General features: G+C 48.4%; 1 protein-coding gene across 1 annotated transcript in view; it reads left to right on the forward strand.

Annotated features, from left to right (window-relative positions):
• TRIM54 (tripartite motif containing 54) overlaps window positions 1-27441 on the forward strand; it is a 39830-nt gene extending 12389 nt beyond the window's left edge. Inside the window, exons 3-9 of the mRNA XM_072144070.1 lie at window positions 1747-1918; window positions 3919-4014; window positions 4090-4323; window positions 4398-4420; window positions 11948-12072; window positions 24672-24752; window positions 27314-27441. Coding sequence (XP_072000171.1) covers window positions 1747-1918; window positions 3919-4014; window positions 4090-4323; window positions 4398-4420; window positions 11948-12072; window positions 24672-24752; window positions 27314-27372 — 790 coding nt within the window. The 3' untranslated portion in view covers window positions 27373-27441. The remainder of the gene's footprint in view (window positions 1-1746; window positions 1919-3918; window positions 4015-4089; window positions 4324-4397; window positions 4421-11947; window positions 12073-24671; window positions 24753-27313) is intronic.
• Window positions 27442-27645: the final 204 nt, after the last annotated feature.

Consider the following 27645-nt stretch of genomic DNA (forward strand, 5'->3'; position numbering starts at 1 on the left):
GTGTATAATCTGTATGTAGTGATCTCCCCCTAGTGGTGGTGTATAATGTGTATGTAGTGATCTCCCCCTAGTGGTGGTGTATAATGTGTATGTAGTGATCTCCCCCTAGTGGTGGTGTATAATGTGTATGTAGTGATCTCCTCCTAGTGGTGGTGTATAATGTGTATGTAGTGATCTCCCCCTAGTGGTGGTGTATAATGTGTATGTAGTGATCTCCTCCTAGTGGTGGTGTATAATGTGTATGTAGTGATCTCCTCCTAGTGGTGGTGTATAATGTGTATGTAGTGATCTCCCCCTAGTGGTGGTGTATAATGTGTATGTAGTGATCTCTCCCTAGTGGCGGTGTATAATGTGTATGTAGTGATCTCCCCCTAGTGGTGGTGTATAATCTGTATGTAGTGATCTCCCCCTAGTGGTGGTGTATAATGTGTATGTAGTGATCTCCCCCTAGTGGTGGTGTATAATGTGTATGTAGTGATCTCCCCCTAGTGGTGGTGTATAATGTGTATGTAGTGATCTCCTCCTAGTGGTGGTGTATAATGTGTATGTAGTGATCTCCCCCTAGTGGTGGTGTATAATGTGTATGTAGTGATCTCCCCCTAGTGGTGGTGTATAATGTGTATGTAGTGATCTCCTCCTAGTGGCGGTGTATAATGTGTATGTAGTGATCTCCCCCTAGTGGCGGTGTATAATGTGTATGTAGTGATCTCTCCCTAGTGGCGGTGTATAATGTGTATGTAGTGATCTCCCCCTAGTGGTGGTGTATAATCTGTATGTAGTGATCTCCCCCTAGTGGTGGTGTATAATGTGTATGTAGTGATCTCCCCCTAGTGGTGGTGTATAATGTGTATGTAGTGATCTCCCCCTAGTGGTGGTGTATAATGTGTATGTAGTGATCTCCTCCTAGTGGTGGTGTATAATGTGTATGTAGTGATCTCCCCCTAGTGGTGGTGTATAATGTGTATGTAGTGATCTCCCCCTAGTGGTGGTGTATAATGTGTATGTAGTGATCTCCCCCTAGTGGTGGTGTATAATCTGTATGTAGTGAGCTCCCCCTAGTGGTGGTGTATAATCTGTATGTAGTGATCTCCTCCTAGTGGTGGTGTATAATGTGTATGTAGTGATCTCCCCCTAGTGGTGGTGTATAATCTGTATGTAGTGAGCTCCCCCTAGTGGTGGTGTATAATCTGTATGTAGTGATCTCCTCCTAGTGGTGGTGTATAATGTGTATGTAGTGATCTCCTCCTAGTGGTGGTGTATAATGTGTATGTAGTGAGCTCCCCCTAGTGGTGGTGTATAATGTGTATGTAGTGATCTCCCCCTAGTGGTGGTGTATAATGTGTATGTAGTGATCTCCTCCTAGTGGTGGTGTATAATGTGTATGTAGTGATCTCCTCCTAGTGGTGGTGTATAATGTGTATGTAGTGATCTCCTCCTAGTGGTGGTGTATAATCTGTATGTAGTGATCTCCCCCTAGTGGTGGTGTATAATGTGTATGTAGTGATCTCCTCCTAGTGGTGGTGTATAATGTGTATGTAGTGATCTCCCCCTAGTGGTGGTGTATAATCTGTATGTAGTGATCTCCTCCTAGTGGTGGTGTATAATGTGTATGTAGTGATCTCCCCCTAGTGGTGGTGTATAATGTGTATGTAGTGAGCTCCTCCTAGTGGTGGTGTATAATGTGTATGTAGTGATCTCCCCCTAGTGGTGGGGTATATACGTCCTATAGATGTCTTTCTCTTTCAGGCCTCTAAATACTAAATCCGAGCAGCACTTGATGTGTGAGGAGCACGAGGATGAGAAGATCAACATCTACTGCCTGACGTGCGAGACCCCGACCTGCTCCATGTGTAAGGTGTTTGGAGCGCACAAGGACTGTGAGGTGGCCCCACTCTCCAGCGTCTACAAGAGACACAAGGTACCGGGACCACAGGGACCCCCAGAGTGGGACACAAGAGCTTACAGTCTATGAGGATGAGGGGAGGACACAAGAGCTTACAGTCTATAAGGATGAGGGGGTGACACGAGCTTACAGTCTATGAGGATGAGGGGGTGACACAAGAGCTTACAGTCTATGAGGATGAGGGGGGTGACACAAGAGCTTACAGTCTATGAGGATGAGGGGGTGACACAAGAGCTTACAGTCTATGAGGATGAGGGGGTGACACAAGAGCTTACAGTCTATGAGGATGAGGGGGGAGACAAGAGCTTACAGTCTATGAGGATGAGGGGGACACAAGAGCTTACAGTCTATGAGGATGAGGGTGACACAAGAGCTTACAGTCTATGAGGATGAGGGGGACACAAGAGCTTACAGTCTATGAGGATGAGGGGGTGACACAAGAGCTTACAGTCTATGAGGATGAAAGGAGGACACAAGAGCTTACAGTCTATGAGGATGAGGGGAGGACAAAAGAGCTTACAGTCTATGAGGATGAGGGGGGGACACAAGAGCTTACGGAGGAGATGGGGTGCCATAGGAAGGTTTACGTCTCCCATGATGAGTGTTGGGATATCACACGACCAAGAAGCAAAGTGATTGAGGAACTGGTAGGGTGAGTCGGGAGGACGGTGCTACAGCCACCCGAAGAGAGAAGGAGGAAAAGTCTGCGGGTGAGGACCTCAGAGAATGGGAAAGTAAGAGAGGGGGAGGAGGAAAGACCTGGAACGTGGAGAGAGTAGTGTACCCACCCCTCCTCCCTGACTATTCTCAGGTCTGGAGGATTGAGAGAAGTGCAAACCATCATAGCCCAGTGCAGCGGGGGAGGCAGAGTCATCCTGCTGGATCCAGGTTTCACTGATGTCCAGAAGGTCAAAGGACTTAGAAAGAAACAGTTTGGGAATGGACTCAAGTTTATTGCACACAGAGCGGTCGTTCCAGGGGGTGCATTAGTAGAGGGAGATAGAGGGGATGCACTGGATATTGGGGAGGTTAGTGGGGCTCCTATGATGGGTGGTCCTAGGACGCTGGAGCTATAGAACGGTCTGCAGCCTAGAGGAGGTCGTTCTGCAGCCTGGAGAAAGTTTCTAGAGATCACGTAAAGATAAAAAGGATTTAAAACTTCAGTAAGAGGCGATAGATTCCAGCCGGTGGCAGTGACGCAGCAGAGCGGGTCAGAAATATGACAGCAAGCAGAGATGGGGCATCAGATAAATAGGGAATCTCAAGTATCTAACACAGGAGAATATGACGGACCCGAGGATGAGACACAAGCAGCTGGAGGAGGTTTCTATCTCACCCCAAGTGCTTCAGGTCCATCAGTGCAGCTCAGTTTTCCGATACTATGTCCCTTATAATTCTGCTGAGTGGCAGCGTAGAGACAGACACAGATGCCTCTGGAGATAAGACTGGGGCTTCTATCTCACCCCAAGTGCTTCAGGTCCATCAGTGCAGCTCAGTTTTCCGATACTATGTCCCTTATAATTCTGCTGAGCGGCAGCGTAGAGACAGACACAGATGCCTCTGGAGATAAGACTGGGGCTTCTATCTCACCCCAAGTGCTTCAGGTCCATCAGTGCAGCTCAGTTTTCCAATACTACATCCTGTATAATTCTGCAGCAGCGTAGACACAGACACAGATGCCTCTGGAGATAAGACGGGGGCTTCTATCTCACCCCATGTGCTTTATTCTAATGAGTCCAGACCATTGCTTTACAATGTCCTTCAGTGAGTGATTCTCCTCCATTCTGTGCAGTGTATGGGAGACTGGATCATGGCCGCTGAGAATTGGGCCCCTCTCACACAGCAGCTGGGGGCCCCGGGTGGGCATCCGGCTGTGTAACAGCAGAAGTGGAGACACAATGCAGAATACAAGGGATATAACGGGCGGCCGCCATCTACTCAGACCGGGCTCGGGGGTGCTGGGGGAGGGGGTCCGCCCTGTGTACCCCAAGTGCATTGTCTCTGTGTCTCCGCAGAGTGACCTCAGTGACGGCATCGCCATGCTGGTGGCCGGCAATGACCGCATCCAGGCCATCATCAGCCAGATGGAGGAGATCTGTAAGAGTGTGGAGGTAAGTGGCTCCTCTCCCCGGCCCCCCAGAGCAGCCCCCCACTGCCTGCGTGACCTCTGACCCCCCCGCTTATAGGACAACAGCCGCCGGCAGAAGCAGCTCCTCAGCCAACGCTTTGACTCCTTATACAACATCCTGGAGGAGAGGAAGAAGGAGCTGCTGCAGAACATCACCCGCCAGCAGGAGGAGAAGCTGCAGCACGTGCGGGGTCTGATCCGCCAGCACGGGGACCACCTGGAGGTCACATCCAAACTGGTGGAGAGCGCCATCCAGTCCATGGAGGAGCCGCAGATGGCGCACTTTCTGCAGGTGAGACGGTGCGCGCAGGAGCAGGAGGCGGCCACTGGGAGGCGACATCTCACCTGTCTTCTCTCTTCTTACAGCACGGAAAGGAACTGATCAAGAAGTGAGTGTGAGCGAGCGCTCCATCAGGAGGTCACATGTGCACCGCTCCAGGACACCGCCAATAATAATCATCTGTATATAATGTATAGCGCCATCACATTCCATAGCGCAGTACACATCATAGCGGACACATAATAATACATTACATAGTAACAGTCACAGGAGGGAGGGGCCTGATCACAGGAGCTTACAGTCTATGAGGATGAGGGGGTGACACAAGAGCTTACAGTCTATGAGGATGAGGGGGTGACACAAGAGCTTACAGTCTATGAGGATGAGGGGTGACACAAGAGCTTACAGTCTATGAGGATGAGGGGGTGACACAAGAGCTTACAGTCTATGAGGATGAGGGGTGACACAAGAGCTTACAGTCTATGAGGATGAGGGAGGACACAAGAGCTTACAGTCTATGAGGATGAGGGGATGACACAAGAGCTTACAGGCTATGAGGATGAGGGGGGGACACAAGAGTTTACAGTCTATGAGGATGAGGGAGGACACAAGAGCTTACAGTCTATGAGGATGAGGGGAGGACACAAGAGCTTACAGTCTATGGGGATGAGGGGTGACACAAGAGCTTACAGTCTATGAGGATGAGGGGAGGACACAAGAGCTTACAGTCTATGAGGATGAGGGGAGGACACAAGAGCTTACAGTCTATGAGGATGAGGGGGACACAAGAGCTTACAGTCTATGAGGATGAGGGGGTGACACAAGAGCTTACAGTCTATGAGGATGCGGGGGGACACAAGAGCTTACAGTCTATGAGGATGAGAGGGTGACACAAGAGCTTACAGGCTATGAGGATGAGGGGATGACACAAGAGCTTACAGTCTATGAGGATGAGGGGAGGACACAAGAGCTTACAGTCTATGAGGATGAGGGGGGGACACAAGAGCTTACAGTCTATGAGGATGAGAGGGTGACACAAGAGCTTACAGTCTATGAGGATGAGGGGGGGACACAAGAGCTTACAGGCTATGAGGATGAGGGGATGACACAAGAGCTTACAGTCTATGAGGATGAGGGGAGGACACAAGAGCTTACAGTCTATGAGGATGAGGGGGGGACACAAGAGCTTACAGTCTATGAGGATGAGAGGGTGACACAAGAGCTTACAGTCTATGAGGATGAGGGGGGGACACAAGAGCTTACAGGCTATGAGGATGAGGGGATGACACAAGAGCTTACAGTCTATGAGGATGAGGGGGACACAAGAGCTTACAGTCTATGAGGATGAGGGGGTGACACAAGAGCTTACAGTCTATGAGGATGCGGGGGGACACAAGAGCTTACAGTCTATGAGGATGAGGGGGTGACACAAGAGCTTACAGTCTATGAGGATGAGGGATGACACAAGAGCTTACAGTCTATGAGGATGAGGGATGACACAAGAGCTTACAGTCTATGAGGATGAGGGGGGACACAAGAGCTTACAGTCTATGAGGATGAGGGGAGGACACAAGAGCTTACAGTCTATGAGGATGAGGGGGGACACAAGAGCTTACAGTCTATGAGGATGAGGGGGTGACACAAGAGCTTACAGTCTATGAGGATGAGGGGGTGACACAAGAGCTTACAGTCTATGAGGATGAGGGGGACACAAGAGCTTACAGTCTATGAGGATGAGGGGGTGACACAAGAGCTTACAGTCTATGAGGATGAGGGGGGACACAAGAGCTTACAGTCTATGAGGATGAGGGGGTGACACAAGAGCTTACAGTCTATGAGGATGAGGGGGTGACACAAGAGCTTACAATCTATGAGGATGAGGGGGTGACACAAGAGCTTACAGTCTATGAGGATGAGAGGGTGACACAAGAGCTTACAGTCTATGAGGATGAGAGGGTGACACAAGAGCTTACAGTCTATGAGGATGAGGGGAGGACACAAGAGCTTACAGTCTATGAGGATGAGGGGAGGACACAAGAGCTTACAGTCTATGAGGATGAGGGAGGACACAAGAGCTTACAGTCTATGAGGATGAGGGGGGACACAAGAGCTTACAGTCTATGAGGATGAGGGGGTGACACAAGAGCTTACAGTCTATGAGGATGAGGGGGTGACACAAGAGCTTACAATCTATGAGGATGAGGGGGTGACACAAGAGCTTACAGTCTATGAGGATGAGGGGGTGACACAAGAGCTTACAGTCTATGAGGATGAGAGGGTGACACAAGAGCTTACAGTCTATGAGGATGAGAGGGTGACACAAGAGCTTACAGTCTATGAGCATGAGGGGGGACACAAGAGCTTACAGTCTATGAGGATGAGGGAGGACACAAGAGCTTACAGTCTATGAGGATGAGGGGAGGACACAAGAGCTTACAGTCTATGAGGATGAGGGAGGACACAAGAGCTTACAGTCTATGAGGATGAGGGGGGGCACAAGAGCTTACAGTCTATGAGGATGAGAGGGGACACAAGAGCTTACAGTCTATGAGGATGAGGGGAGGACACAAGAGCTTACAGTCTATGAGGATGAGGGGGTGACACAAGAGCTTACAGTCTATGAGGATGAGGGGGTGACAAGAGCTTACAGTCTATGAGGATGAGGGGGGACACAAGATCTTACAGTCTATGAGGATGAGTGGGGGACACAAGAGCTTACAGTCTATGAGGATGAGGGGGTGACACAAGAGCTTACAGTCTATGAGGATGAGGGGGTGACACAAGAGCTTACAGTCTATGTGGATGAGGGGGTGACACAAGAGCTTACAGTCTATGAGGATGAGGAGATGACACAAGAGCTTACAGTCTATGAGGATGAGGGGAGGACACAAGAGCTTACAGTCTATGAGGATGAGGGGGGACACAAGAGCTTACAGTCTATGAGGATGAGGGGGGGCACAAAAGCTTACAGTCTATGAGGATGAGAGGGGACACAAGAGCTTACAGTCTATGAGGATGAGGGGAGGACACAAGAGCTTACAGTCTATGAGGATGAGGGGGTGACACAAGAGCTTACAGTCTATGAGGATGAGGGGGTGACAAGAGCTTACAGTCTATGAGGATGAGGGGGGACACAAGAGCTTACAGTCTATGAGGATGAGTGGGGGACACAAGAGCTTACAGTCTATGAGGATGAGGGGGTGACACAAGAGCTTACAGTCTATGAGGATGAGGGGGTGACACAAGAGCTTACAGTCTATGTGGATGAGGGGGTGACACAAGAGCTTACAGTCTATGAGGATGAGGAGATGACACAAGAGCTTACAGTCTATGAGGATGAGGGGAGGACACAAGAGCTTACAGTCTATGAGGATGAGGGGGTGACACAAGAGCTTACAGTCTATGAGGATGAGGGGAGGACACAAGAGCTTACAGTCTATGAGGATGAGGGGGGGACACAAGAGCTTACAGTCTATGAGGATGAGGGGGGACACAAGAGCTTACAGTCTATGAGGATGAGAGAGGACACCAGAGCTTACAGTCTATGAGGATGAGGGGGGACACAAGAGCTTACAGTCTATGAGTATGAGGGGAGGACACAAGAGCTTACAGTCTATTAGGATGAGAGGAGGGACACAAGAGCTTACAGTCTATGAGGATGAGGGGGGACACAAGAGCTTACAGTCTATGAGGATGAGGGGGGACACAAGAGCTTACAGTCTATGAGGATGAGGGGGGACACAAGAGCTTACAGTCTATGAGGATGAGGGGGACACAAGAGCTTACAGTCTATGAGGATGAGGGGGGACACAAGAGCTTACAGTCTATGAGGATGAGGGGGTGACAAGAGCTTACAGTCTATGAGGATGAGGGGGGACACAAGAGCTTACAGTCTATGAGGATAAGGGGGACACAAGAGCTTACAGTCTATGAGGATGAGGGGGTGACAAGAGCTTACAGTCTATGAGGATGAGGGCGGGACACAAGAGCTTACAGTCTATGAGGATGAGGGGGGACACAAGAGCTTACAGTCTATGAGGATGAGGGGGTGACAAGAGCTTACAGTCTATGAGGATAAGGGGGACACAAGAGCTTACAGTCTATGAGGATGAGGGGGTGACAAGAGCTTACAGTCTATGAGGATGAGGGAGGACACAAGAGCTTACAGTCTATGAGGATGAGGGGGGACACAAGAGCTTACAGTCTATGAGGATAAGGGGGACACAAGAGCTTACAGTCTATGAGGATGAGGGGGTGACAAGAGCTTACAGTCTATGAGGATGAGGGGGTGACAAGAGCTTACAGTCTATGAGGATGAGGGGGTGACAAGAGCTTACAGTCTATGAGGATGAGGGGGTGACAAGAGCTTACAGTCTATGAGGATGAGGGTGGACACAAGAGCTTACAGTCTATGAGGATGAGGGGGACACAAGAGCTTACAGTCTATGAGGATGAGGGGGGACACAAGAGCTTACAGTCTATGAGGATGAGGGGGTGACAAGAGCTTACAGTCTATGAGGATGAGGGGGGACACAAGAGCTTACAGTCTATGAGGATAAGGGGGACACAAGAGCTTACAGTCTATGAGGATGAGGGGGTGACAAGAGCTTACAGTCTATGAGGATGAGGGCGGGACACAAGAGCTTATAGTCTATGAGGATGAGGGGGGACACAAGAGCTTACAGTCTATGAGGATGAGGGGGTGACAAGAGCTTACAGTCTATGAGGATAAGGGGGACACAAGAGCTTACAGTCTATGAGGATGAGGGGGTGACAAGAGCTTACAGTCTATGAGGATAAGGGGGACACAAGAGCTTACAGTCTATGAGGATGAGGGGGTGACAAGAGCTTACAGTCTATGAGGATGAGGGAGGACACAAGAGCTTACAGTCTATGAGGATGAGGGGGGACACAAGAGCTTACAGTCTATGAGGATAAGGGGGACACAAGAGCTTACAGTCTATGAGGATGAGGGGGTGACAAGAGCTTACAGTCTATGAGGATGAGGGGGTGACAAGAGCTTACAGTCTATGAGGATGAGGGGGTGACAAGAGCTTACAGTCTATGAGGGTGGACACAAGAGCTTACAGTCTATGAGGATGAGGGGGACACAAGAGTTTACAGTCTATGAGGATGAGGGGGGACACAAGAGCTTACAGTCTACGAGGATGAGGGGGTGACACAAGAGCTTACAGTCTATGAGGATGAGGGGGTGACACAAGAGCTTACAGTCTATGAGGATGAGGGGGGACACAAGAGCTTACAGTCTATGAGGATAAGGGGGACACAAGAGCTTACAGTCTATGAGGATGAGGGGGTGACAAGAGCTTACAGTCTATGAGGATGAGGGGGTGACAAGAGCTTACAGTCTATGAGGATGAGGGGGTGACAAGAGCTTACAGTCTATGAGGATGAGGGGGTGACAAGAGCTTACAGTCTATGAGGATGAGGGTGGACACAAGAGCTTACAGTCTATGAGGATGAGGGGGACACAAGAGCTTACAGTCTATGAGGATGAGGGGGGACACAAGAGCTTATAGTCTACGAGGATGAGGGGCTGACACAAGAGCTTACAGTCTATGAGTATGAGGGGAGGACACAAGAGCTTACAGTCTATGAGTATGAGGGGGTGACAAGAGCTTACAGTATATGAGGATGAGGGGGGGACACAAGAGCTTATAGTCTATGAGGATGAGGGGGGACACAAGAGCTTACAGTCTATGAGGATGAGGGGGTGACAAGAGCTTACAGTCTATGAGGATGAGGGGGTGACAAGAGCTTACAGTCTATGAGGATGAGGGGGTGACAAGAGCTTACAGTCTATGAGGATGAGGGTGGACACAAGAGCTTACAGTCTATGAGGATGAGGGGGGACACAAGAGCTTACAGTCTATGAGGATGAGGGAGGACACAAGAGCTTACAGTCTATGAGGATGAGGGGGACACAAAAGCTTACAGTCTATGAGGATGAGGGGGTGACAAGAGCTTACAGTCTATGAGGATGTGGGGGACACAAGAGCTTACAGTCTATGAGGATGAGGGGGTGACACAAGAGATTACAGTCTAGGAGGATGAGGGGGGGACACAAAAGCTTACAGTCTATGAGGATGAGGGGGGGACACAAAAGCTTACAGTATATGAGGATGAGGGGGGACACAAGAGCTTACAGTCTATGAGGATGAGGGAGGACACAAGAGCTTATAGTCTATGAGGATGAGGGGGGACACAAGAGCTTATAGTCTATGAGGATGAGGGGGACACAAGAGCTTACAGTCTATGAGGATGAGGGGGGACACAAGAGCTTACAGTCTATGAGGATGAGGGTGGACACAAGAGCTTACAGTCTATGAGGATGAGGGGGACACAAGAGCTTACAGTCTATGAGGATGAGGGTGGACACAAGAGCTTACAGTCTATGAGGATGAGGGGGACACAAGAGCTTACAGTCTATGAGGATGAGGGGGTGACAAGAGCTTACAGTCTATGAGGATGAGGGGGTGACAAGAGGTATAAGAGATTGTATAATGGTCCAGCCATTTTTATAAGCGGATGCAAAAAAAAAAAAAATGCTGCCGTGTTATAGAAAAAGTCAGTGTGACTGCAGAGAAGTATTTTCAGGATAAAAGACAGGTTAATAATTATTGGTTAATAAAAAGTTGCTGCAGTTAGCGGGTGTGATATATCTGGGTTTTAAGAGAACGTTTGAAGCATTGGAGGGTGGGTATTAGTCTGATAGACCGGGGTAGGGCATTCCAGAGAATTGGTGCAGCTCGGGAGAAGTCCTGGAGACATGAGGTTCTCCCACGAGACTCCCCAGCAGGTGGTAGCCCCAGCTGCTCACTCAAATGACCCATTTCTGCCGGTCTCCCCCATCACAGCGGCCCACGCTACAGCCCAAAGCGTCTCCTCCTCCTCTCCCCGCTGTGTTATGTCTCCTCCTCCTCCTCTCCCCGCTGTGTTATGTCTCCTCCTCCTCCTCTCCCCGCTGTGTTACGTCTCCTCCTCCTCCTCTCCCCGCTGTGTTACGTCTCCTCCTCCTCCTCTCCCCGCTGTGTTACGTCTCCTCCTCTCCCCGCTGTGTTACGTCTCCTCCTCTCCCCGCTGTGTTACGTCTCCTCCTCTCCGCGCTGTGTTACGTCTCCTCTCCCCGCTGTGTTACGTCTCCTCCTCCTCCTCTCCCCGCTGTGTTACGTCTCCTCCTCTCCCCGCTGTGTTACGTCTCCTCCTCTCCCCGCTGTGTTACGTCTCCTCCTCTCCCCGCTGTGTTACGTCTCCTCCTCTCCCCGCCGTGTTACGTCTCCTCCTCTCCCCGCCGTGTTACGTCTCCTCCTCTCCCCGCTGTGTTACGTCTCCTCCTCTCCCCGCTGTGTTACGTCTCCTCCTCTCCCCGCCGTGTTACGTCTCCTCCTCTCCCCGCCGTGTTACGTCTCCTCCTCTCCCCGCCGTGTTACGTCTCCTCCTCCTCCTCTCCCCGCTGTGTTACGTCTCCTCCTCTTCCGTGTCCTGTCTTGTGGCACCTCGTGTCTTGGTGGGCTATGGTCCAGCATTGTGTCCTGGTCTTCTGACCACGTAATGTTCTGGTGAGTCCACACACACACACAATGGTAGATCTCACCCCCCCCTAATGTCTACACAGAATCACAGATATGTCCAAGGTGTCCACCATAGACCGACCCGACCCCGGATATGAGAACATGGATCACTTCTGTGTCAACGTGGATCATGTGTCAGAAATGTTGAGGACCATCGATTTCCACACAGGTAATACCCCTCCCCCCATGTAATATCACACATGTAATACACCCCTCCCCCCATGTAATATCACACATGTAATACACCCCTCCCCCATGTAATATCACACATGTAATACATCCCCTCCCCCCATGTAATACACCCCCTCCCCCATATAATATCACACATGTAATACACCCCTCCCCCATGTAATACACCCCCTCCCCCATATAATATCACACATGTAATACACCCCTCCCCCCATGTAATATCACACATGTAATACACCCCCTCCCCCCATGTAATATCACACATGTAATACACCCCCTCCCCCATGTAATATCACACATGTAATACACCCCCTCCCCCCATGTAATATCACACATGTAATACACCCCTCCCCCCATGTAATATCACACATGTAATACACCCCCCTCCCCCCATGTAATATCACACATGTAATACACCCCTCCCCCCATGTAATACCCCCCTCCCCCCATGTAATATCACACATGTAATACACCCCCTCCCCCATGTAATATCACACATGTAATACACCTCCTCCCCCATGTAATATCACACATGTAATACACCCCCTCCCCCATGTAATATCACACATGTAATACACCCCCTCCCCCATGTAATATCACACATGTAATACACCCCCTCCCCCCATGTAATATCACACATGTAATACACCCCTCCCCCATGTAATACACCCCCTCCCCCATATAATATCACACATGTAATACACCCCCTCCCCCCATGTAATATCACACATGTAATTCACCCCTCCCCATGTAATATCACACATGTAATACACCCCCTCCCCCCATGTAATATCACACATGTAATACACCCCTCCCCCATGTAATATCACACATGTAATACACCTCCTCCCCCATGTAATATCACACATGTAATACACCCCTCCCCCATGTAATATCACACATGTAATACACCTCCTCCCCCCATGTAATATCACACATGTAATACACCCCCTCCCCCATGTAATATCACACATGTAATACACCCCCTCCCCCCATGTAATATCACACATGTAATACACTCCTCCCCCCATGTAATATCACACATGTAATACACCCCCTCCCCCCATGTAATATCACACATGTAATACACCCCCTCCCCCATGTAATATCACACATGTAATACACCTCCTCCCCCATGTAATATCACACATGTAATACACCTCCTCCCCCATGTAATATCACACATGTAATACACCCCCCCTCCCCCCATGTAATATCACACATGTAATACACCCCTCCCCCATGTAATATCACACATGTAATACATCCCCCTCCCCCATGTAATATCACACATGTAATACACCCCCTCCCCCCATGTAATATCACACATGTAATACACCCCCCTCCCCCCATGTAATATCACACATGTAATACACCCCCTCCCCCCATGTAATATCACACATGTAATACATCCCCCTCCCCCATGTAATATCACACATGTAATACACCCCTCCCCCCATGTAATATCACACATGTAATACACCCCCTCCCCCCATGTAATATCACACATGTAATACACCCCCTCCCCCCATGTAATATCACACATGTAATACACCCCCTCCCCCCATGTAATATCACACATGTAATACACCCCCTCCCCCCATGTAATATCACACATGTAATACACCCCCCTCCCCCCATGTAATATCACACATGTAATACACCCCCTCCCCCCATGTAATATCACACATGTAATACACCCCTCCCCCATGTAATACACCCCCTCCCCCATATAATATCACACATGTAATACACCCCTCCCCCCATGTAATATCACACATGTAATTCACCCCTCCCCATGTAATATCACACATGTAATACACCCCCTCCCCCCATGTAATATCACACATGTAATACACCCCTCCCACATGTAATATCACACATGTAATACACCCCCCCTCCCCCCATGTAATATCACACATGTAATACACCCCCTCCCCCCATGTAATATCACACATGTAATACACCCCCCCTCCCCCCATGTAATATCACACATGTAATACACCCCCTCCCCCCATGTAATATCACACATGTAATACACCCCTCCCCCATGTAATACACCCCCTCCCCAATATAATATCACACATGTAATACACCCCTCCCCCCATGTAATATCACACATGTAATACACCCCCTCCCCCCATGTAATATCACACATGTAATACACCCCCTCCCCCCATGTAATATCACACATGTAATACACCCCTCCCCCCATGTAATATCACACATGTAATACACCCCCTCCCCCCATGTAATATCACACATGTAATACACCCCTCCACCCATGTAATATCACACATGTAATACACCCCCTCCCCCCATGTAATATCACACATGTAATACACCCCCTCCCCCCATGTAATATCACACATGTAATACACCCCCCTCCCCATGTAATATCACACATGTAATACACCCCCTCTCCCCCCATGTAATATCACACATGTAATACACCCCCTCTCCCCCCATGTAATATCACACATGTAATACACCCCCTCCCCCCATGTAATATCACACATGTAATACACCCCCCTCCCCCCATGTAATATCACACATGTAATACACCCCTCCCCCATGTAATATCACACATGTAATACACCCCTCCCCCATGTAATATCACACATGTAATACACCCCTCCCCCCATGTAATGTCACACATGTAATACACCCCCTCCCCCATGTAATATCACACATGTAATTCACCCCTCCTCATGTAATATCACACATGTAATACACCCCCCTCCCCCCATGTAATATCACACATGTAATACACCCCCCTCCCCCCATGTAATATCACACATGTAATACACCCCCCCTCCCCCCATGTAATATCACACATGTAATACACCCCTCCCCCATGTAATATCACACATGTAATACATCCCCCTCCCCCATGTAATATCACACATGTAATACACCCCATCCCCCCATGTAATATCACACATGTAATACACCCCCTCCCCCCATGTAATATCACACATGTAATACACCCCCCTCCCCCCATGTAATATCACACATGTAATACACCCCCTCCCCCCATGTAATATCACACATGTAATACATCCCCCTCCCCCATGTAATATCACACATGTAATACACCCCCTCCCCCCATGTAATATCACACATGTAATACACCCCCCTCCCCCCATGTAATATCACACATGTAATACTCCCCCCTCCTCCCATGTAATATCACACATGTAATACACCCCTCCCCCCATGTAATATCACACATGTAATACACCCCCTCCCCCCATGTAATATCACACATGTAATACACCCCCTCCCCCCATGTAATATTACACATGTAATACACCCCTCCCCCCATGTAATATCACACATGTAATACACCCCCTCCCCCCATGTAATATCACACATGTAATACACCCCCTCCCCCCCATGTAATATCACACATGTAATACACCCCCCTCCCCCCATGTAATATCACACATGTAATACACCCCCTCCCCCCATGTAATATCACACATGTAATACACCCCCTCCCCCCATGTAATATCACACATGTAATACACCCCCTCCCCCCATGTAATATCACACATGTAATACACCCCCCTCCCCCATGTAATATCACACATGTAATACACCCCTCCCCCCCATGTAATATCACACATGTAATACACCGCCTCCCCATGTAATATCACACATGTAATACACCCCCTCCCCCATGTAATATCACACATGTAATACACCCCTCCCCCATGTAATATCACACATGTAATACACCCCCTCCCCCCATGTAATATCACACATGTAATACACCCCCTCCCCCCATGTAATATCACACATGTAATACACCCCTCCCCCATGTAATATCACACATGTAATACACCCCCTCCCCCATGTAATATCACACATGTAATACACCCCCTCCCCCCATGTAATATCACACATGTAATACACCCCCTCCCCCATGTAATATCACACATGTAATACACCCCCTCCCCCATGTAATATCACACATGTAATACACCCCCTCCCCCATGTAATATCACACATGTAATACACCCCCCTCCCCCCATGTAATATCACACATGTAATACACCCCCTCCCCCATGTAATATCACACATGTAATACACCCCCTCCCCCCATGTAATATCACACATGTAATACACCCCTCCCCCATGTAATACACCCCCTCCCCCATATAATATGACACATGTAATACACCCCTCCCCCCATGTAATATCACACATGTAATTCACCCCTCCCCATGTAATATCACACATGTAATACACCCCCTCCCCCCATGTAATATCACACATGTAATACACCCCTCCCCCATGTAATATCACACATGTATACACCCCCTCCCCCCATGTAATATCACACATGTAATACACCCCTCCCCCATGTAATATCACACATGTAATACACCCCCTCCCCCCATGTAATATCACACATGTAATACACCCCCTCCCCCCATGTAATATCACACATGTAATACACCCCCTCCCCCATGTAATATCACACATGTAATACACCCCCTCCCCCATGTAATATCACACATGTAATACACCCCCTCCCCCATGTAATATCACACATGTAATACACCCCTCCCCCCCATGTAATATCACACATGTAATACACCCCTCCCCCATGTAATATCACACATGTAATACACCCCCCTCCCCCCATGTAATATCACACATGTAATACACCCCCTCCCCCATGTAATATCACACATGTAATACACCCCCTCCCCCCCATGTAATATCACACATGTAATACACCCCCCTCCCCCCATGTAATATCACACATGTAATACATCCCCTCCCCCCATGTAATATCACACATGTAATACACCCCTCCCCCCATGTAATATCACACATGTAATACACCCCTCCCCCCATGTAATATCACACATGTAATACACCCCCTCCCCCATGTAATATCACACATGTAATACACCCCCTCCCCCCCATGTAATATCACACATGTAATACACCCCCCTCCCCCCATGTAATATCACACATGTAATACATCCCCTCCCCCCATGTAATATCACACATGTAATACACCCCTCCCCCCATGTAATATCACACATGTAATACACCCCTCCCCCCATGTAATATCACACATGTAATACACCCCTCCCCCCATGTAATATCACACATGTAATACACCCCTCCCCCATGTAATATCACACATGTAATACACCCCCCTCCCCCCATGTAATATCACACATGTAATACACCCCCTCCCCCATGTAATATCACACATGTAATACACCCCCTCCCCCCCATGTAATATCACACATGTAATACACCCCCCTCCCCCCATGTAATATCACACATGTAATACATCCCCTCCCCCCATGTAATATCACACATGTAATACACCCCTCCCCCCATGTAATATCACACATGTAATACACCCCTCCCCCCATGTAATATCACACATGTAATACACCCCCTCCCCCATGTAATATCACACATGTAATACACCCCCTCCCCCATGTAATATCACACATGTAATACACCCCCTCCCCCCCATGTAATATCACACATGTAATACACCCCCCTCCCCCCATGTAATATCACACATGTAATACACCCCTCCCCCCATGTAATATCACACATGTAATACATCCCCTCCCCCCATGTAATATCACACATGTAATACACCCCTCCCCCCATGTAATATCACACATGTAATACACCCCTCCCCCCATGTAATATCACACATGTAATACACCCCTCCCCCCATGTAATATCACACATGTAATACACCCCTCCCCCATGTAATATCACACATGTAATACACCCCCCTCCCCCCATGTAATATCACACATGTAATACACCCCCTCCCCCATGTAATATCACACATGTAATACACCCCCTCCCCCCCATGTAATATCACACATGTAATACACCCCCCTCCCCCCATGTAATATCACACATGTAATACATCCCCTCCCCCCATGTAATATCACACATGTAATACACCCCTCCCCCCATGTAATATCACACATGTAATACATCCCCCTCCCCCATGTAATATCACACATGTAATACACCCCCCTCCCCCCATGTAATATCACACATGTAATACACCCCCTCCCCCCCATGTAATATCACACATGTAATACACCCCCTCCCCATGTAATATCACACATGTAATACACCCCCCTCCCCATGTAATATCACACATGTAATACACCCCCTCCCCCCATGTAATATCACACATGTAATACACCCCCCTCCCCATGTAATATCACACATGTAATACACCCCCCTCCCCCCATGTAATATCACACATGTAATACACCCCCTCCCCCCCATGTAATATCACACATGTAATACACCCCCTCCCCATGTAATATCACACATGTAATACACCCCTCCCCCATGTAATATCACACATGTAATACACCCCTACCCCCATGTAATATCACACATGTAATTCACCCCTCCCCATGTAATATCACACATGTAATACACCCCCTCCCCCCATGTAATATCACACATGTAATACACCCCTCCCTCATGTAATATCACACATGTATACACCCCCTCCCCCCATGTAATATCACACATGTAATACACCCCTCCCCCATGTAATATCACACATGTAATACACCCCCTCCCCCCATGTAATATCACACATGTAATACACCCCCTCCCCCATGTAATATCACACATGTAATACACCCCCTCCCCCATGTAATATCACACATGTAATACACCCCTCCCCCCCATGTAATATCACACATGTAATACACCCCTCCCCCCCATGTAATATCACACATGTAATACACCCCTCCCCCATGTAATATCACACATGTAATACACCCCCCTCCCCCCATGTAATATCACACATGTAATACACCCCCTCCCCCATGTAATATCACACATGTAATACACCCCCCTCCCCCCATGTAATATCACACATGTAATACACCCCCTCCCCCCCATGTAATATCACACATGTAATACACCCCTCCCCCCATGTAATATCACACATGTAATACACCCCATCCCCCCATGTAATATCACACATGTAATACACCCCCCTCCCCCCATGTAATATCACACATGTAATACACCCCCTCCCCCCCATGTAATATCACACATGTAATACACCCCCTCCCCCCCATGTAATATCACACATGTAATACACCCCCTCCCCCCCATGTAATATCACACATGTAATACACCCCTCCCCCATGTAATATCACACATGTAATACACCCCCTCCCCCATGTAATATCACACATGTAATACACCCCCTCCCCCATGTAATATCACACATGTAATACACCCCCTCCCCCATGTAATATCACACATGTAATACACCCCTCCCCCCATGTAATATCACATATGTAATACACCCCTCCCCCCCATGTAATATCACATATGTAATACACCCCTCCCCCCCATGTAATATCACACATGTAATACACCCCCTCCCCCATGTAATATCACACATGTAATACACCCCCTCCCCCATGTAATATCACACATGTAATACACCCCCTCCCCCCATGTAATATCACACATGTAATACACCCCCTCCCCCCATGTAATATCACACATGTAATACACCCCCTCCCCCATGTAATATCACACATGTAATACACCCCCTCTCCCCCCATGTAATATCACACATGTAATACACCCCCCTCCCCCCATGTAATATCACACATGTAATACACCCCTCCCCCCATGTAATATCACACATGTAATACACCCCCCTCCCCATGTAATATCACACATGTAATACACCCCCTCCCCCCATGTAATATCACACATGTAATACACCCCTCCCCCATGTAATATCACACATGTATTACACCCCTCCCCCCATGTAATATCACACATGTAATACACCCCTCCCCCCATGTAATATCACACATGTAATACACCCCTCCCCCCATGTAATATCACACATGTAATACACCCCTCCCCCCATGTAATATCACACATGTAATACACCCCTCCCCCATGTAATATCACACATGTAATACACCCCCCTCCCCATGTAATATCACACATGTAATACACCCCCCTCCCCCATGTAATATCACACATGTAATACACCCCCTCCCCCCATGTAATATCACACATGTAATACACCCCCTCCCCCCATGTAATATCACACATGTAATACACCCCCTCCCCCATGTAATATCACACATGTAATACACCCCTCCCCCATGTAATATCACACATGTAATACACCCCCCTCCCCCCCATGTAATATCACACATGTAATACACCCCCCTCCCCCCCATGTAATATCACACATGTAATACACCCCTCCCCCCATGTAATATCACACATGTAATACACCCCCTCTCCCCCCATGTAATATCACACATGTAAAACACCCCCCTCCCCCATGTAATATCACACATGTAATACACCCCTCCCCCCATGTAATATCACACATGTAATACACCCCCCTCCCCCCATGTAATATCACACATGTAATACACCCCTCCCCCCATGTAATATCACACATGTAATACACCCCCCTCCCCCATGTAATATCACACATGTAATACACCCCCTCCCCCATGCAATATCACACATGTAATACACCCCTCCCCCCATGTAATATCACACATGTAATACACCCCCCCATGTAATATCACACATGTAATACACCCCCTCCCCCATGTAATATCACACATGTAATACACCCCCTCCCCCCATGTAATATCACACATGTAATACACCCCCCTCCCCCCATGTAATATCACACATGTAATACACCCCCTCCCCCATGTAATATCACACATGTAATACACCCCCTTCCCCCATGTAATATCACACATGTAATACACCCCCTCCCCATGTAATATCACACATGTAATACACCCCTCCCCCCATGTAATATCACACATGTAATACACCCCTCCCCCCATGTAATATCACACATGTAATACACCCCCTCCCCCCATGTAATATCACACATGTAATACACCCCCTCCCCCCCATGTAATATCACACATGTAATACACCCCCTACCCCATGTAATATCACACATGTAATACACCCCTCCCCCCATGTAATATCACACATGTAATACACCCCTCCCCCCATGTAATATCACACATGTAATACACCCCTCCCCCCATGTAATATCACACATGTAATACACCCCTCCCCCCATGTAATATCACACATGTAATACACCCCTCCCCCCATGTAATATCACACATGTAATACACCCCCTCCCCCCATGTAATATCACACATGTAATACACCCCCTCCCCCATGTAATATCACACATGTAATACACCCCTCCCCCATGTAATACACCCCCTCCCCAATATAATATCACACATGTAATACACCCCCTCCCCCCATGTAATATCACACATGTAATACACCCCCTCCCCCCATGTAATATCACACATGTAATACACCCCCTCCCCCCCATGTAATATCACACATGTAATACACCCCTCCCCCCATGTAATATCACACATGTAATACACCCCCCTCCCCCCATGTAATATCACACATGTAATACACCCCCTCCCCCCATGTAATATCACACATGTAATACACCCCCTCCCCCCCATGTAATATCACACATGTAATACACCCCTCCCCCCATGTAATATCACACATGTAATACACCCCCTCCCCCATGTAATATCACACATGTAATACACCCCCTCCCCCATGTAATATCACACATGTAATACACCCCCCCATGTAATATCACACATGTAATACACCCCCTCCCCCCCATGTAATATCACACATGTAATACACCCCCTCCCCCATGTAATATCACACATGTAATACACCCCTCCCCCATGTAATATCACACATGTAATACACCCCTCCCCCCATGTAATATCACACATGTAATACACCCCCTCCCCATGTAATATCACACATGTAATACACCCCCTCCCCCCATGTAATATCACACATGTAATACACCCCCTCCCCATGTAATATCACACATGTAATACACCCCCTCCCCCCATGTAATATCACACATGTAATACACCCCCCTCCCCCCATGTAATATCACACATGTAATACACCCCCTCCCCCATGTAATATCACACATGTAATACACCCCTCCCCCATGTAATATCACACATGTAATACACCCCTCCCCCCATGTAATATCACACATGTAATACACCCCTCCCCCATGTAATATCGCACATGTAATACACCCCTCCCCCCATGTAATATCACACATGTAATACACCCCTCCCCCCCATGTAATATCACACATGTAATACACCCCTCCCCCCATGTAATATCACACATGTAATACACCCCTCCCCCCATGTAATATCACACATGTAATACACCCCTCCCCCCATGTAATATCACACATGTAATACACCCCTCCCCCCATGTAATATCACACATGTAATACACCCCCCTCCCCCCATGTAATATCACACATGTAATACACCCCCCTCCCCCCATGTAATATCACACATGTAATACACCCCCTCCCCCATGTAATATCACACATGTAATACACCCCCTCCCCCCATGTAATATCACACATGTAATACACCCCTCCCCCCATGTAATATCACACATGTAATACACCCCCTCCCCCCATGTAATATCACACATGTAATACACCCCTCCCCCATGTAATATCACACATGTAATACACCCCCTCCCCCATGTAATATCACACATGTAATACACCCCTCCCCCATGTTATATCACACATGTAATACACCCCCTCCCCCATGTAATATCACACATGTAATACACCCCTCCCCCATGTAATATCACACATGTAATACACCCCCTCCCCCATGTAATATCACACATGTAATACATCCCCTCCCCCCATGTAATATCACACATGTAATACACCCCTCCCCCCATGTAATATCACACATGTAATACACCCCTCCCCCCATGTAACATCACACATGTAATACACCCCTCCCCCATGTAATATCACACATGTAATACACCCCCTCCCCCCATGTAATATCACACATGTAATACACCCCCCTCCCCCATGTAATATCACACATGTAATACACCCCTCCCCCCATGTAACATCACACATGTAATACACCCCCCTCCCCATGTAATATCACACATGTAATACACCCCTTCCCCATGTAATATCACACATGTAATACACCCCCTCCCCCCATGTAATATCACACATGTAATACACCCCTCCCCCCATGTAATATCACACATGTAATACACCCCCTCCCCCATGTAATATCACACATGTAATACACCCCTCCCCCCATGTAATATCACACATGTAATACACCCCCTCCCCCCATGTAATATCACACATGTAATACACCCCCTCCCCCATGTAATATCACACATGTAATACACCCCCCTCCCCCCATGTAATATCACACATGTAATACACCCCCTCCCCCCATGTAATATCACACATGTAATACACCCCCTCCCCATGTAATATCACACATGTAATACACCCCCTCCCCATGTAATATCACACATGTAATACACCCCCTCCCCCCATGTAATATCACACATGTAATATACCCCCTCCCCCATGTAATATCACACATGTAATATACCCCCTCCCCCATGTAATATCACACATGTAATACACCCCCCCTCCCCCCATGTAATATCACACATGTAATACACCCCCTCCCCCATGTAATATCACACATGTAATACACCCCCTCCCCCATGTAATATCACACATGTAATACACCCCCTCCCCCCATGTAATATCACACATGTAATACACCCCCTCCCCCATGTAATATCACACATGTAATACACCCCTCCCCCCATGTAATATCACACATGTAATACACCCCCTCCCCCCATGTAATATCACACATGTAATACACCCCTCCCCCCATGTAATATCACACATGTAATACACCCCTCCCCCCATGTAATATCACACATGTAATACACCCCTCCCCCCATGTAATATCACACATGTAATACACCCCCTCCCCCCATGTAATATCACACATGTAATACACCCCCTCCCCCCATGTAATATCACACATGTAATACACCCCTCCCCCCATGTAATATCACACATGTAATACACCCCTCCCCCCATGTAATATCACACATGTAATACACCCCTCCCCCCATGTAATATCACACATGTAATACACCCCCTCCCCCCATGTAATATCACACATGTAATACACCCCCTCCCCCCATGTAATATCACACATGTAATACACCCCTCCCCCCATGTAATATCACACATGTAATACACCCCCTCCCCCATGTAATATCACACATGTAATACACCTCCTCCCCCCATGTAATATCACACATGTAATACACCCCTCCCCCATGTAATATCACACATGTAATACACCCCTCCCCCCATGTAATATCACACATGTAATACACCCCCTCCCCCCATGTAATATCACACATGTAATACACCCCCTCCCCCCATGTAATATCACACATGTAATACACCCCCTCCCCCATGTAATATCACACATGTAATACACCCCCCTCCCCCCATGTAATATCACACATGTAATACACCCCCTCCCCCCATGTAATATCACACATGTAATACACCCCCTCCCCCATGTAATATTGTCCCTGCTCCTTGTTTTGTAGCTTCTGGGGGCGATGAAGAAGACGACATATTTGATCCGGAGGAGGTGGACTTGGAGGAGGATCGGTCTGAGTCCACAGAGGGTAAGTGCACAGGGGACATCACTGATATTATAGGTCTCGGCCACTGCTGCACCCACATTTACACAGGGGTGCCCACTCCTCCAGCACTGCCCCGAGGACAAGAAATCCAACACACTGGGGGTCATTTACTAAGGGCCCGATTTGAGTTTTCCCGACGTGTTACCCGAATATTTCCGATTTGCGCCGATTGTACCTGAATTGCCCCGGGATTGTGGCGCACGTGATCGGATTGTGGCGCATCGGCGCCAGCATGCGCGGGACGGAAATCGGGGGGCGTGGCCGAACGAAAACCCGACGTATTCGGAAAAACCGCCGCATTTAAAAACCGAAAAAGTGTCGCTTGGGAAGCGCTTACCTTCACCTGGTCCGAGGTGGTGCATTCCGGCGCGATGAGATGACTTTCAGCGCAGCAGCGCCACCTGGTGGACGGCGGAAGAACTACATTCATAAATCCCGGCCGGACCCGAATCCAGAGCAGAGAACGCTCCGCTGGATCGCGACTGGACCGGGTAAGTAAATGTGCCCCACTGTAACAAACCCTCTGAATGTGGAGAATGTGATGTGATCTACAAGCGCTCACCTGTCCATGACCACAGGGGGCAGTATGGGGCAAGGTCTGAGCCGGCCAGTGCTGGGTGACCCCTCTTCTATTAGGCGGCTGCCACACTAATGTGCGCCGCTCCTGGGCCGGACCCCCGTAGCACGCGATCCACTGGAGAGGAACGAGGCATTTATTGGACATGTGTAGATGGCGCTCGGCCACTGTATGACTCCCAGCTAGCAAGTCGGCCAGCGGAGCCTCACCAACAAAAATGTCCACTGTCCGCCAGCTGTGACTCGATAGACATAACTATGAAAAACAAGAGTAAAATATTAACAAGCATAACAAAAACACAGGGGGGGCGGGGGGAGGGTGGGGGCAGTGTCAGCAGATGGGGGTCCCGCATCATAAACACTATATGTGCATAGCTCCCAACCGTCCCGATTTTGACGGGACTTTCCCGTTTTTCGTACCCCTGCCCCGCGTCACGGGCAGCTATGATATTGTCACGGATTCTCCCCCCAGGTCCCGCTGTGTCCCGCTGCTGTGTCCGCATAGTAAATACTTTGAAAGTCTGAACTCACAGTACAGAATGGCTTCTACAGACATCGGGAGGGAATCCTTTTCAGAGAAGTGTCGGGCTTAGCGGAGAGCAGGGACCACGTCATCAGGTCAGATCAGCATCTGTCCATATATGGTCACTGCATCTCCTAGGGTTCCCCAGAGCAGACATCGGGCAGGGAATCCTTTTCAGAGAAGTGTCGGGCTTAGCGGAGAGCAGGGACCACGTCATCAGGTCAGATCAGTATCTGTCCATATATGGTCAGTGCATCTCCTAGGGTTCCCCAGAGCAGACATCGGGCAGGGAATCCTTTTCAGAGAAGTGTCGGCTTAGCTGAGAGCAGGGACCACGTCATCAGCTCAGATCTCTATCTGTCCATATATGGTCTCCAGGTCTTCCCCAGACACAAGCTCTTTATATAATTAAATTACATAAAGTTTTGCCCAGGCTGGGATTCGAACCTGGGACCCTCTGCACCATAGACAGGAGCCTAACTAACTGAGCTATAAGCCCAGTGATAGAGAGCTGAGGATTTCTGGTAAGTAAGACATGTTATCTGCCATTTACACTGTGACACAGACTAATGCACTGATATATAGAGAGGGATCTTCTCAGAGATTATTATTGTAATTATTGAGACTATTATTATTATTATTATTATTATAAATTTTATTATTATGGAGATGATTATTAATAATGGTAAAAATAATAATAATCATCTCAATAATAATAATAATAATAATAATAATAATAGTCTCAATAATTACAATAATCTGAGAAGATCCCTCCCTATATACCAAGGCAGTAAATCTGTGTCACAGTGTAACAATAGACATAGTTCTTAGTTACCAAAATTCTCCACTTATTAATCACAGAGATTATAGCTCAGTGGGTTGAGGCGCTGTGTTATTATTGTACATGGACACTGCAGGTTCTGGGTTCAAATCCCAATGAGTATAATATTTTTTTTTTTTTTTAAATTATGATTTTTATTATTTTTAATATGGCTAAAATTTGGGGCGTGGCCAGGGAGTGATTGGGGGTGTGGCTTAGGGGGTTCGCCGCGGCACGCTACGCGTGCCGCCATTTTGTCCCTCTTTCCTTTTCCCAAATGTTGGGAGGTATGTATGTGCCGCAGAGAGGAGGGATCCACATGTGCCCCTGGTCTAGGGGTATCCTCCCTCATTGGTCAGTGTGAGAAGCCCCCGCACCCCCATCCTTTCCTGCTCAGACTGAGTATACATATATACACATGCAGAGGATTAGGCACAGGGTGTCGGGCGCAGGGTGGATGCCGTGTTGTACCGTTTCCCACAATCCCCTCATCCCCCGGTGTCAGTTATAGTGGAGGCGGAGTCTAAAGGGATGTCCTCAGTGAGGAGGCGTACCCATACCCCCCCCATGTATTATCTCCATATAATAAGTGACTTGCTGACGTTATCTCTCTTCTATTTCCAGATTCTGGGCCGAGGCAGAAGCCGGGGACCCCCCAGCATGGCGACTACGGGGGGGTGTAAGGGTCAGGGACCCCCATATCACCAGATTTATTGTCAGCATTCTCAGTGAAATAAATATCTGTGACTATGGAGTCTGTGGCTACTGGGGACAAACCATGTGGGACACCGTACACGGGGACACTTCACGTGGGACACTTTACGTGGGACACTTCACGTGGGACGTCTTCCTGGGCCCCCAATATCGGGATAATTAGAACCAGGTCACACAATCAGCAGCCAATAACGAAGGATAAAGGGGGTGAAGGGTCTGGAAAAAATAACTTCTGATATTAA

Source organism: Engystomops pustulosus, chromosome 3 (assembly GCF_040894005.1).
Source record: "Engystomops pustulosus chromosome 3, aEngPut4.maternal, whole genome shotgun sequence".
In the NCBI taxonomy this organism is placed as follows: domain Eukaryota; kingdom Metazoa; phylum Chordata; class Amphibia; order Anura; family Leptodactylidae; genus Engystomops; species Engystomops pustulosus.